Source organism: Falco punctatus, assembly GCF_963210335.1.
Source record: "Falco punctatus genome assembly, chromosome: 13".
Lineage (NCBI taxonomy): Eukaryota > Metazoa > Chordata > Aves > Falconiformes > Falconidae > Falco > Falco punctatus.
The window spans coordinates 10,375,935-10,389,471 of NC_137593.1; the positions used below are offsets into that span (position 1 = coordinate 10,375,935).

Below are 13,537 nucleotides of genomic sequence, written 5' to 3' on the forward strand. Positions count from 1 at the left end.
CTGAGTCATCCTCACAGTCTCTCAATGGTCTATTAATTACATTACAAAGTAGAACAGTTTAAACAGGAAAAAAAAATTAAAAGGAAGTATTCTCTGAATATCCTATATTTCAATAGATGGACACTCTTTGGGCAGAGCAGGGGACAAGGCCTTATCTCCTACAAGCCCAGTGAGTGCTGGAATGAAGTTACTGAGGCAAACATCAGTAGCTCCCTCCTATTCCTCTAAAAAAAAAAAAAAATCTGTTTTTAAACTATCCCTGAAAAATGTTGGTTTTTTTAATCAAAGCTAGTTGTTGCATTCAAGATGAATTCGCAAATTCCTTTGGGATGACTGTTTAAAGGATTTTAAAGTATTCAGTGAAAAATATCAGCTCAGCTTTACTTTTGGCAGCTTTGTTCCCAGTGAATGCAGACACACTGAAATACTAGCATGGCATTTCTCTTTCCACTGCATCATGTGGCAAAGCAGAAACTTCTACATGGTGACTAAAAGCTTTATGGTAATAACTAGCATTGTAGGAAGGAATAGGGTTTTTTTGCTCTCCTCTGTGCAGCTGTGAAGTATGTTTCAGAGTATCATCTTCATCTGTTCCTCTCCCAGTGTTTCCACAGGCATGCACAAACACCCTCCCATCTCACGTGGATTCAGATGACACTTTCCAACTAGGCATAGAAGTTTGGAGGATGCATATGGGCAAAGTAAGTCCCACACTAATTCTTCAGCCAGGTAGTTAGTGGTCCAACAAAAAAATACTAAGAAATTGAGGACTTGTTTGAACTTGCCTTGGCAGTTTAATCAAGTAACTTCCTCAAAATTTTTCCCTTCTGAGTTACCTGACCAAAAAAAATCCCAAATAGCTGAACCAGTGGGAATTTATAACTCAAATATTTAAATCATTAACATTACACTTGCATTTCTTAGGAATAAATTAGCAACTTGCGCAAGGTAATCTAGCTTCACTGACCTTTCTACTGTTGCCACGTTTTCCAGTTCATCTGGACTGAGTTTGCTGTTGGCACTTCGGGTGACTGGCTCCCTAATGCATGTCAGTAGGGTGGCCCCCTGCTTCACAGCTAGTTTCAGCTCATCCTGAGGGGAAAAAAACAAGCCAAACAAATTATATGTACTTTGACAACACTCACATCTCTTAGATGGACAATATAGTAATACTAAAGGAGAATTCTTTCATAGGTATTAAATACTTGGAGCAAAATATAAATGCTTACCAAATTTTTCTAGAAAGGCAGAGACTAAATCTATTCACTTTGAATAGTAGATACTCTTGTATCTACTCTTGTATCAAGATAGTACTCTTGACCAGGCAACTTGCAGAATGAATTTTTATACCATAAATTGAATTGTGTGCTGCAGATCGTTCAGTTCTGTAAACAACATTGTGGCGTGTTGAGCCACAGTATGTCAGCTATCAAAGAGTCACCCACAGAAGAAAGTGTCTTTCTAACATGGAAAATGAGCAATGAAAAGGATAATGAGGCTCAAACATTAACATGTCATCTGAGGAGTCCCCACATCACTGCACACTTCTTGCGTAAAAATTGTTCTTGTGCTAATATAGCTTAAGTAGTATTTTTTCTCTTCTGTTTAACCTCAGGTGTTTGTTGACAGCAGTAATGTTTTTTTTTCTGAGCCTTATTCTGCAAAGCTAAACTTGCCCCAACTTTATTTTTTAAAAAAAAACAAAACACTAGTCATCATCTAGTTAGATCGTTCTGTTTATTCCTGGATTATCCTCACAGACATTCTCTGCAACTGCTCCAGTCTGAGTTCATCCTTTCCGATGAACTCTTCATCAGTGCCCATGCTATTCCAAATGTGATCCCATCACAACTTCTCATACAGTAGAAATGATATTTCCCTGTTCTATCATTCCCGATGCTGTAAGAAATCCTTTTTCATAGTTGAATCAAATCGACCTCCTGAACTCAGGTTTATCTCCTGTTCAGTAGTTTCCAGACAATGGACTCCCAAATGATGGCAGAAAATTTTGTTAAATCAAAAAGTCATACATTATGCTGACGGAGCTGTCATGAGACAACATTCACCTTCAGCTTGCTATGGTGATCAGTGTGTGTGCAGAGGAGCTCTTCTGTGCACTGCACATCGTTGGGAAGTTCAGTCTCTGCTAGGTCTGTTCCAAAGGTCTGTAGCATCTGTGCTGTTGTTTTTACTGTCATTGCAAAGTTTTCAATAGCCTGGAAAAGCAAGAGCATAAAGTCACAGACTGGGTATTTACCCATAACCCTTTAACAGTGCTTACTTAGTCCCTCAGGCACACTGTGCTGCAAGTATTACATGCCGGTAAAGCTGGCCATGTAGCCTTTCTTTGGGTGGATATATTAAAAGTTATAAATTAAATCCTGTGTCACAAATGATCTTTTCACAGGCCTACAAGTATTGTCATCTCAAAGAACCAGCTGGGGAACTCCCAGAGCTTTACAGACATAATGAAACCACAGAGGACATAAGTTTCAAAGCCAGGACTGGAACTTTAGATCCTCTGCCTGTGCTTGCTAGGAAATTCTGCTGTGTTTAGATGTTTAATTAAGGCTTTATTTAAGTTGAGGAAACTCTGAAAGTGTATAGGGCAAAGCCTTTCTACATTTGTATTTACACAGCCATTGTTCACTCAGTAGCAATCTTTCAGAAGCCAGGGGGAAGGCAATGTGCATCTCTGTCCTGCCTATCTGTACAAGATGCATTGCAGGCACTCCCTCCCATCTGTTCATGTTAGTACAATACAAGGACAACTTACTGCAAATACAGTTAAAATGCATAAATTAATTGGAGCATTGCTGTTTCTTTATCACTTTGGTGCACTAATACAAACCTTGTCAAAAATCAAAAGGGGAAGTGAGGAAGGCTTAAAAACAATGCTGCCTTTAATGAGTAGAATATATTGTTCAGACTTGTGAGATGTGATTAAAACCATTTTACCTAGTAGCAATTAACTGCATGGAATGATTTTTCATTATCATGTCCCAATTTCTTTAGGGACTGTATTGTTCTGTATAGCTTTTTATTCTTTACACTCTTTGATCTAACCCACCCAGTGGCTTGAGTCAGTCAACACTACTAGAGATGCTCTTACACCCAGTCAAACACTACATGGTTGTTGCAAGTAGCATTCCCTTCTCCAGCAGCGATGGGAATCCCTCATTTGCAACCATGACAGTTAAAATCATGCTGTGTGCTCAGTGAAAAACAAGCTGGAGGTAGATCATCATTCAAAAGGTGAAGAGAGAAATTACATCCCATGTATGTGATCTGAAACATGCCCCAGATGAGGCAATGCTAGCCAAGTTCATAGCCTTCTCTTTTTTCCCCCCATAAATTCATGCCTGCTTTCAGCATAAGCAGTACAGACCCACATAGGCTCTGGTTTACTGCTTAGCAGCTGTAGCCTGCTGTTCTCAGCACTGAAACTATGGGATTAAAGTTGGTTGAAATGTCACACTTACGGAGCCATTCAGGACCAAAGGCGGCTTACTAAAAGCCAAAACTGTACTCTGTGGGCAAGAAAGCTCGCAGGCTTCTAGCCATTCAAGATAAGAAAGCAGAAACAAAGAACAATGCATTGAGATTGCTGTGTCATTACCATTCAGCAACCATTTAAAGCCGTTTCAGAAAAAAAGCACTGGCAGGACAAGATATGAGAACATGATGAGAAGCAGGAGAGGGGATGAAGACCATAGCTCAGCAAGACTGAAAGTCATGTTGTTTCAAGGCTGACACTTCCCTGCTGACAACCCTCTTATCCAGCAGAGACTCCTTGGCTGGCTGCGCCATGCACCGTGAGTTTATCAGTGTTTCGCTTCATCACATGCTTGCCTCTACCCTCCTGCGCCTGTGAGTAATGTATTGTTTCATATACCTAAGTTATGTCTGTAGGGTATTTTTCATGTCTCCGTGCTTGGTAAAAGTTTTTCAAACAAATTTAACCAAAAGATCTGGGGATTACATAGCCACACACCTCAAATCTTGGCTCGCTTTTATTTATGTAAAGCATATATACATCGTTTGGTAAAATACGCAAACTCCCATCATTGACAAACAACATAGCCTTTCTTGTGCCGCATTTTACTCCCCCTCATTTTTTCAAACCTTTAGCTGTTTGAAAGTTCACACAGACGATTCCTTTAGACTCACCCCTCCTGCAAGAACAGTTTCACATTTTTGATACTCTTAACATGTAAGCCTGTTCACTCATTTCAATTCTAACCTTATTGTAGTCAACACAGCTATAAACATAACAACAAGTGTTAGAGGAAATTCAGACTCTGTGTTTGCATATTTAGAAACCTGAAATATTTAGTGGTTCTCAAGGAGAGTAAAATTTAATTTTATAAGGAAAGTAAAGCACAGAAAATGATAGCAGGAAGGTGACAAGTGATTTGACTTAACAAAGCTACCTCAGAAAAGCTTTTTTCCGAGTGTCAGACCTAACCTGCAGGTCAGCAACCCCAGACTCAAACTTGAGGCTGCTCAGGACACTGCAAAACATTGAGTCCAATTAGATGTGAGCTCTAACATACCAGTTTTCCAAGCAGACCCACAAAGACAGATGCAAACATTGCATACAGCCTCTGGAAAACTAATTCTTTATTCAGGATCAGGACCCAGCTTTGCCCGTTTTTGCTTAGGTAGGATGAGACAATATTTTGGCTGCTAACGTGCCAGAGTTTGGGGTCTGTTTTTTGTAAACTGTCACCTTTTTGGGGTGCCATAATGAATTGTTTATATTGTTTTGAAGCAGCCACTGAAATGCATTAACCAACCCAAAAAGGGAACAATCAAACCCGTATCAAGTTTCCTTAAAGGCAATAGAGTAAAAAGTCTCCCTGCCTTCATACAATTAATAAGTGTTCTTCAGTTATGCAAAATAAGACCCAGCTGGAGTGCATGTTTATGTAGCATGAGAATGAAAACAAAGGAAAATAAAATCTAGTACTAGCCTTGAGTGTATTTCTTCCCTTAAAACATGGACACAATGAATCATTGAAGTGAGAATTCTGACCTTTGATTCCATTAAGTGCTAAAGCATGCGTTCAGCTTCAACCATGAACCAAAGGCCTATGGGTTCTCATCAATTATTCAAAAGCTAAAAATGTGCCAAAGGGCCTTGCTGAGTAAGAATACTATGACACTATTGAGCCCTAGTCTAGGCCAACGGTGAGATACATGTTACTACTACTGTTACAAACTTTTAGGGAATCTTCCTTTCTCTATTTGAGTCATAGATTTCCTCTTTCCATGAGTACCTGGCAGAATCTGTATGCTGAAATGCAGCTGAAAAGTTGCTTAATGGTTGCTCTACGGTTTTCATCTGGACAATTCTGGGTGTAGACATCTGAAAGAACAACACCAACACTCACGGTTCGGTGATGTATCCACTGACTGTGGCCATACTCCAGGGTTCCTCCCAGCTCCCGTGTCAGCTGACTTTTGTCAATATAGCCATGCAGATCAGACACAGAATTTAACATGATGATCTGAAATGAATCCAAACACAATAGACTGAGAGAAATAATGAGCCCTTTTCATCATTGTTCCTAGGATCTGGGTTTGCCTTAAACATGCATGACCAAACTGCAGTCCCAGCATAGGCAGTGTATGTTTGTTCATGTAACAGCCACAGTTTAGTTCCACTAGATTTTGCCTTCTCAATATGTACATGGCTATTCTTGAACTAACCATAATTTGACATCATCTCGCTTCTTACTAGGCTGAGGATGCAGTCATTTTGCATGTGCATCAAGAGCAAAAGTATGGTATTTATAATGTTCACACAGACTTCCATGAAATAATTTATATATTTTCTAGGCAAGTTATTTATAGAGAAGTGGAGGTGTAGGCAGGTTAAACAGCTTCCTCAACACCAACCACTTGATTCAGGGAAGTGCTGAAATGAGACCACTGAGAATAAGATTTTCGTTTCAGTTGTACCATTTTTATGGCACTGTATGTCCACTGAGTTCACTGGCTTTCTTCTGTTCTAGGCCATGATGAAAGAAAAAGGAGAGACAAACCTAAATCAATTTTCTTATTTTAAAGAGTCTCCTTACCACTAGACCTACTTAATGAAAGCAAAACCAGATTTGCATTCAGCTTCAGGTAGGCAATATTACCTTTTGGCAACCACTGTAGATCTGGCAACACAAGTGGTTACACAAATAACATATATATATATTTAATAAATACATGTATCTCCTTGTTCTAACAGCTAGAAAACACACCATGATTTCAGCAACAGAAAAGCAAGATGTTTTTCTTGAGCATCTTGAGAAATTTGAAGCCTTAGACTTTAATATATGTCAAATGTATTACTTCACTGCCACTTAGAGAAAGGATAACTGGCTACGACTGTTAGAAGGCTCTAAGGGAGCATGGTAAGTACACTTGCACGCACTGTGGACAATGAGATGAGCATAGATGTATGGAGGCAAGAAGATGTATATTCTGGGCTGATAGTGCTGTAAGAAAAGCCTTGAGAACAAACCCGAACAGATTTTTAGCTGATCTTTGTTACAGAATTATTCTAGAATAATTCAGGTTGGCAGGAACCTCAGGTCTCTAGTCCAACTTCTTTCTCAAAGCTGGGTCAGCTGTGAGATCGAACCAGCTTGCTCAGGGCTTTATCCTCCCGGGACTGAGGTTTTACAGCCTCTGTGGGCAGTCTGGTCCACTGCCTGATTATCTTTGTGGTTAAAAGGTTTTTTCTTATATCGAGTCAGAACTGCCCTTGTTTCACTTCATGTCAGTTATCTCTTGTCCTACTGCCATGCACATGGCTGCATGCTCTCAGTAACCTGCTGGGAGGAACTGGAAAGCTGCTGCTATGTCATATCAACCCTCCCAAGCCTTCCCTTCTCAAGGCTAGACAAGCCCAGTTCTCTCAGCATCTTACAGAGCCCTGACCTTCTTGATGGCCCCCTGTTGACCTCACCCCAGATTAATATTTTTTCTTGCACCGAGGGAACCAAAACTGGACAGGATATTTTCAATGTCATCTAATGAGAGCCAGATAAAGGGGGATAATTGCTTGTCTCAACCTGCTGGCTGTGCTTCTGTTAATACTGTTGATGTTAATGTGGGATGCTGATAGCTTCCTTTGCTGCCAGCGCATACTGCTGGTTTACATACAGCTTGCCGTCTACCAAGTTCCCAGGTCCCCTTCAGCAGAGCTGCTCCCCAGACAGTCAGGCTACAGCCTATATTGTTGTCAACAATACACACTGTTGTGTCCTTGAGAAAGGAAGTCCTTCCCAGCTGCAGGACTTTGCATATGTCCCTTTTGTATTTTATAATATGCTCATCAGCCCATTCCTTGAGCTTATGTTCCAGCGGCCCTGTCTTTGAGTGTACCAACTGCTCCTCTCAGTTTAGTGTCATCTGCACACTTGATGGCAGCACACTGTCACCTCTTCCAGGTCATGGATAAAGATGTTAAACAGGGCAGGTCGCAGCAGATATCACTACACAACCCCACTTGCTGCCCACCTCCAGGAAGAGTATGACCCATTAACCATCACCTTATGAGCCCAATCATGCAACTAGTTTTTAAATCCGTCTAGTTGTCCACCTATCCAGACTTTAACATCCTATCTTGGATACAAGAATATTGTGACAGATGCATCTGGTCCCATGGACCTGTATGGATTGAATATTCTCAAGAAGTCCCTGACTTCTTTTTTCACTTCGAGCAGTTCATCTTCTCCTTGAACCCCGCTTCTAAACACAGAGGCCAGGAGACCTTGCTGGTGAAGAAACTGAGGCAAAGCAAGCACAGGGTACCTCAGCCAAAGCTAAATGGAAAAATATTCCCTGGATGTGTTACCAAATGCTGTTTTGTTAGGATCAAAGCCAGAAAACTCAAAGAACTATATCATCTTGGAGTAGCCTCAGACTGGAATGTGAAGTCTATATACTACTTTCTCAAAGGTGCTTTGCAATTCAATAGTAAGTCTTTGAGCTTTGTAGCTCTTCCCCATCAGAAATGTTGCTGACAAGTTGGAAATCTTTTCATACTCCAAGCTTCACTGAAACCATAGAGGAACACTCTCAAGCACTTTTCTTTTATGAAGATGTTTGCTTTAACCTGATATGCTCAGCATGAGCCACAAAACAAGTCTATTAATGTTGATAGCTGTGGTGCTACCCAACAGGGCACAAGTCTTTGCCCTGCAGGCATCTCTGCAGGAGAAAGCCTAGGAGTAATCCAACCTCCATCTAAGAAACCAATCTTGCAGAGCATTAGCATCTTCCACTTCTTGCCACATTCAGCAAGCTGGAGAAAGAGGAGGGCCTGCATAAGCAAGTCAGCACAGAACACAGAGCTGCAGTGAGGTTGCTTCATGATGGGTTAGGTCACCTGAAAGTCACAGTCTACAAAGGTCAAAGTGCCTGCTACAGACAGGTTATTCAGCATTGTGTACACTTCGAATACACTTTAATTCAGTTCCCAAGATGGGAGGTTCCCTTTGTAAATCTCTGGGTGTTCCTTTGGAATTCCCAGATTTTATCTCAGATGAACCCTGGTGTATCTGTATCTTGCTCCTGGGTAATGATATTTCACTATTCCAACAGAGTTTTACCTCAGGAGGTTTTGTTAACCAAACTTGTAGGTTAATAAATCATATAAATCCTGCATTTCCTTATTGCATCTGGCTTATTGTTTCAGCCTTTATTTCCTGCTCCTGTTTGATATTCTGGCTTCAACTCAATCCGGTGTTGATTTAACCCAGCAAAACTATTTTACTGAACATATTTGCAGTCTGATAGTTCGGATAAACTCTTTAACAAATGTTTCCTTAACAAATCCACACCATATTCTTGAAGCCCCTTTTGAATGCTTGTGTCCTGGCCCTGGCTGACTCATGGTTGTGACAGGAAATGCAACACACTCACAGCCCAATTGTGACATTAATGTCATAGTGCCAAACACACCACGTGAACAACCAACACTCAAACAATTTAAAAGATGATGGTGGTATTAAAGATAGGTGCTGATACCTAACTCCTTGAGTAAGGATATCTCCCGTGGGACAAGAACTCTCTGGCCCTGTTCTCATGCTTGGCATGTAGGATGCTATTTTCAAGGGGCACAAATAGATGTTGCTCTCAGTCACTTACTCATTCTCAAATCGGGGTACACTGCGGCATGCCCAGACGGTCTTTTTAGGATGGGCTGCAAACACAGGTGAAAGGCCCCTCCAGAGAGCATGACAGACCTAGGAACTTAGGACACCTTTAGCACAACCCTAAGCAATTTATAATAGAATCAGGCATATATGAACGGCCTATATATAAATCTGACAGGTTTTCTACAGATATCTGGATAGGAGGCAGGCAGATCTAGCAGCAAGCACAGCATGCTCTTACTTTTCGTAAGACTGCTCTTTAAGAGCTCTGTGGACATACCCAAGATGGCTCAAAATCTGAACATCCAAGACTACCAGAAACTAAACTCATACCTTCATTTTCCTGCTGGTTAGATAATTCTTAATGCAGTGCTTGACTCCTGCCAAGAATTAACCTCCCTTCCAACTAGCATAATTTCAAGTTGGATTTGAAATGCAACACTGTTGTCAAACAAACTGCTAAAAGTATAGAAGATGCTGAACTGTTAGAAAATGCTAGTCCTTGATGAAGTTGTCCCTTTCAGGACTACAGTAACTGGTACAACAGTTGCTATGGTAACAGAACATGGCTTACTAAATACAGGAATATCCATTTTTTTTAAGGTGCTATAAAATTAAAAGATTCTGTTTTGTAATCAAACACACATTTTTCCATCAATTTTGCATTTTAATTACCAAAAAGCCACCCTTGCCAAACTACACTCAACATTACAATTTAATCCACGATAACCAAATGACTATTCATGGTTCCTTTTCCATATGCATTGTAATAAATGGGCCTCTGTCTCTTACTTCAAAAGAAGCAAGAAGTGTGTTAAATACCTGAACTTCAAACTTGGGTATCAACAGAGCTAGATTTCATTGGAGGAGAGCCATGGGTCTTTTGCAAAACAATATAAAACCACAAGCAAAATCCAAAACAATCATATGGAATGACTCCAGTAAAGTAATTGTGGAACACAGTATGAGTCTGGTCCAGGATGAAACACCTGAACGAATGAATCATGATTATTATGAATCAATAATCATGATTCAAGTTTATTTATAAAACACTTGGAAACCACAGGCAAACATGCAGCTAGGAACTCCCGAAAGAGCTCTCACAGAATAATCTACAACTTAAACTCTTTCAGGATTGATAACCTGCTTCAATCTGCATTCTCATCAAGGCACAGCATATGCCAAGTGCATATAAAAAGAAGTAAAAACCCTAAACTTTGAATCTTGAGGTCATGGGAAATCATAAAAGGCATTAATAATGCACAATGCTATGCAAGCACTTAACAGGGGCACTGTCAGCGGTCCCATGGATAATACATAAAATAGAGCAGAATTCAGCCCTAGCCTTTCACTGCTTTGTAGTCCTAAATACTTGTTTGTTGCTAGGGTGACAAGATCTACCTCTTACTACATTGGGGAATAGCTCCACTAAGTTAAGAAGTCAATACTTAAAATCCAAGCCACATTTTATAGCTAGACTGACCTACATGGGAATATAGAATCATGGAATGGTTTGGGTTGGAAGGGACCTTAAAGATCATCTAGTTGCAGCCCCTCTGCCATGGGCAGGGACACCTTCCACTAGACCAGGTTGCTCAAAGCCCCATCCAGCCTGGCCCTGAACGCTGCCAGGGATGGGGCACCCACAGCTGCTCTGGGCAACCTGTGCCAGTGCCTCACCACCCTCATAGTGAAGAATTTCTTCCTCATATCTAATGTAAATCTACCCTCTTTTAGTTTAAAGCCATATCTATTAAATATTAGGAAGCATCCACTGGTAATTAACTCTTTGGTATGACTACTATATACACCATACAGACCCAGATAAAAGTCCCCAGCTGCCACTTGCAATCAAATTTCAGTTACTGGGTTATGAGAAATTGCTGACACCTAAGAACTACAGACATGGAGATAGAGAACACACGTGGACAAAAATAAAAGCGCATGCTTACCGGTACCTTCATTTTAAAGTCATCTCGATAGAGTTTAATGCCAATGTCAGCGATTGTCCTTTGGATAAAGCGTGAGGGTCGTAGGACAAACACCAGCTGCAGGTTTCCTGGAAATGCTCCCTGCAAGAAATATAGAACTATTAGAAGGCACAACTCTGCCTTAAAGGAAGGCCAAGGGAATTTTCAGTCAAGTGTTTCCTAAAGAGGGCAAAGCAGGTAGCTCATATTGAACCTTGCTCAGTCCAGCTGCTAATATCAGCTGGTCCCTTCAGCACGTGCCTACTGCCACAGCCTCCAAAGCCAATAGAAAGACTGGCCCATGGATTTTAGTGCCCAGCCATACATTGTTTTCTGATATGGATTTAGCACAGAGCTCTAAAGTTTCTGCACTGGTGCCTTCCTTCCCAGATCTGAATCACACCACGCTCCCTTCACACCACCACGCCAAGGTTTCCCATTCTTTTTAGGCTGCAGCCACTAGAGGGCAAAACCGGCTACCCTCGTTGGGCTTGGTGGAAGAAGCTGCTGGCACAGATTAATTCCCCAGGCTGACCTACCTTCTCACCCTGGAAAAGGTTTTTAATCTTTTTAACCTCACGTATTTTTTTTCCCTACAAACAGGCACTCAGCGCATTCATTAGACATGGCCCTGCCTGCAACACCCAGCCTATAACTCTCATGCACTCCTCAGAGCTCCTCAAGCGTAAGGAAAGAGCAATTTCTAGAAGAGAGCAGCTAAAAAGAACTGAAAACGAAATGCAGTTCTGTCTAAATTCCTTGAAGGGACTTAAAGTCACCTTGGTCATCCCTCCATTCTACACCTCTGTGTATAAGCGCTTGCTACTCACACAGCACATGCTCCTGGCAATAGATGTATGAAACCAACTGTTTTTATTAGCACTGAAAGTCAGTGCTTAGCTCCAGTGCAAATGAGATATAATAAGTTATTAAGAGTTTCTGAACAGAGATCACTTACTACCATGCAGACACAAGCCCCTTGGGATCCATTTCTTTCATAAGCAGGCCACGTCATCACTCCTTAGGGCATAGAAGGCTACTTCTGCTATCCACTTCTAGGAACCAATTTCAAATTGCTATAATTTATATTGCTGTCAACCCAGCAAACAAGCAATTTGTCCTACTTCATCAGTAAAGGCGGCTGTGTAATTTGTTACTGCAGCTTCCTCCCTCTCTTACTTAACACTCATGATCTTCAGGGCAGGGGAGAATCTGCATCCAGTGTCAGAAAATGGGAGCTAAAAATGAGCATGTGAGACTGCATCCTGTGCCAAAGTTCAGTGGATAATTTTAATTTCTAGAAGATAAATAATAAAAGCAAGCACTTACTGCTATTCGTGTCAGGGATGCCTTGACTGCACTCCATTTGTCCCGTCGTCTGTCTATGATGATGATGAATCCGATGCTGGCAGCTTCCAGACTGCAAAACAGATGAAATAAGTATGCTGGGTTACATGGAGATACTCCTGTTCCAAGGAAGTGTACTGCAGCAAAAAAACCAGGCTCCGTCAGATCACCCTCTAAGCCCATTACAAAAATGCAACGTACAGTGAAAAGTATAAGTATTGGGCAGAAATTCACATGAAAACGAAAGCCAGCAAATTTTCTTTCCAGTGTAAAGCTAGCAGCTTACACAAAACATGAATACTTTATCTGCTAAAGCTGTCAGCTGCTATGCTATTCCGTTGCCAAATCTAGATGATATGAATAGTTCAGGATCACAAATTACACTGTACTGTATTGAAGACAAAAACCTCAGATCTTGTTTTCTCTGCAAAATAATTCAGGTTAATAGACACCCCACTTCACTCTTCATTCTCCAAGCATGCTGACATCTGACAGGGGCACTTAGCTCCTTGGAGTGAGCATCCCCCTACTGTCACCACCTCCCCTGTGTACACAATGCCTCAGAAATTCTGAGAGGCAAAGCAGGAATGGAAGAGTTGTATCTTGCCAACCACAAACTGGTTCTAAGGTTACAAGTCATTCAAAAGCATCCTTTTAACGTATTGGCTAGAATAACAGTTACTGTTCCTTCCCAGTACTTTTCAAGGAGGATCTATGAGGCACTGCTGTGATGCTCCATCCCATCTATGTAGACTGCATAAATATCCCATCTTCTCCCTGTCTCTCAAAACCCCCACTTTGGTGTGCAGGGCTTCAGCGGGACTGCTCTACCTTCTGCCTTCCAAGAGTGTTCAGAGTTGGAGAGAAGTTCTTGGAAGCTAGGAAGTACACATCAAGAAAAATCTCCAGAAATGTCATTATAGCAGGATGACTTAGTCATCTCTGGACAAACCAGAGGCAGGCAGAAAGAGTAAAAAAGTTATAATCAAAGGACATACTGCAATCAAACATCTAATCACAGATTAAGATCAAAGAAATCTTATAAGACATTTCCTTGAT

The 13,537-nt window shown here is 41.1% G+C and overlaps 2 protein-coding genes across 9 annotated transcripts in view; one reads left to right on the top strand and one right to left on the bottom strand.

Moving 5' to 3' along the window:
* The window catches only part of MCF2L2 (MCF.2 cell line derived transforming sequence-like 2), a 190,519-nt gene that overhangs the window by 111,969 nt on the left and 65,013 nt on the right, over window positions 1–13,537 (bottom strand). For 7 of the 8 annotated variants that reach the window (XR_013931650.1, XR_013931651.1, XM_080409108.1 and 4 more), the window contains exons 4-8: window positions 12,461–12,551; window positions 11,114–11,233; window positions 5,397–5,513; window positions 2,067–2,216; window positions 968–1,092 (exon numbers count right to left, since the gene is read on the bottom strand). Coding sequence is in view for 6 of the 8 variants with exons in the window: in XM_080409108.1 (XP_080265234.1) it covers window positions 968–1,092; window positions 2,067–2,216; window positions 5,397–5,513; window positions 11,114–11,233; window positions 12,461–12,551 (603 nt within the window). In the remaining 2 variants the exon portion in view is untranslated. The remainder of the gene's footprint in view (window positions 1–967; window positions 1,093–2,066; window positions 2,217–5,396; window positions 5,514–11,113; window positions 11,234–12,460; window positions 12,552–13,537) is intronic. The other variant, XM_080409107.1, reaches the window with a different exon arrangement.
* The window catches only part of B3GNT5 (UDP-GlcNAc:betaGal beta-1,3-N-acetylglucosaminyltransferase 5), a 67,631-nt gene that overhangs the window by 45,112 nt on the left and 8,982 nt on the right, over window positions 1–13,537 (top strand). The window lies entirely within an intron of this gene.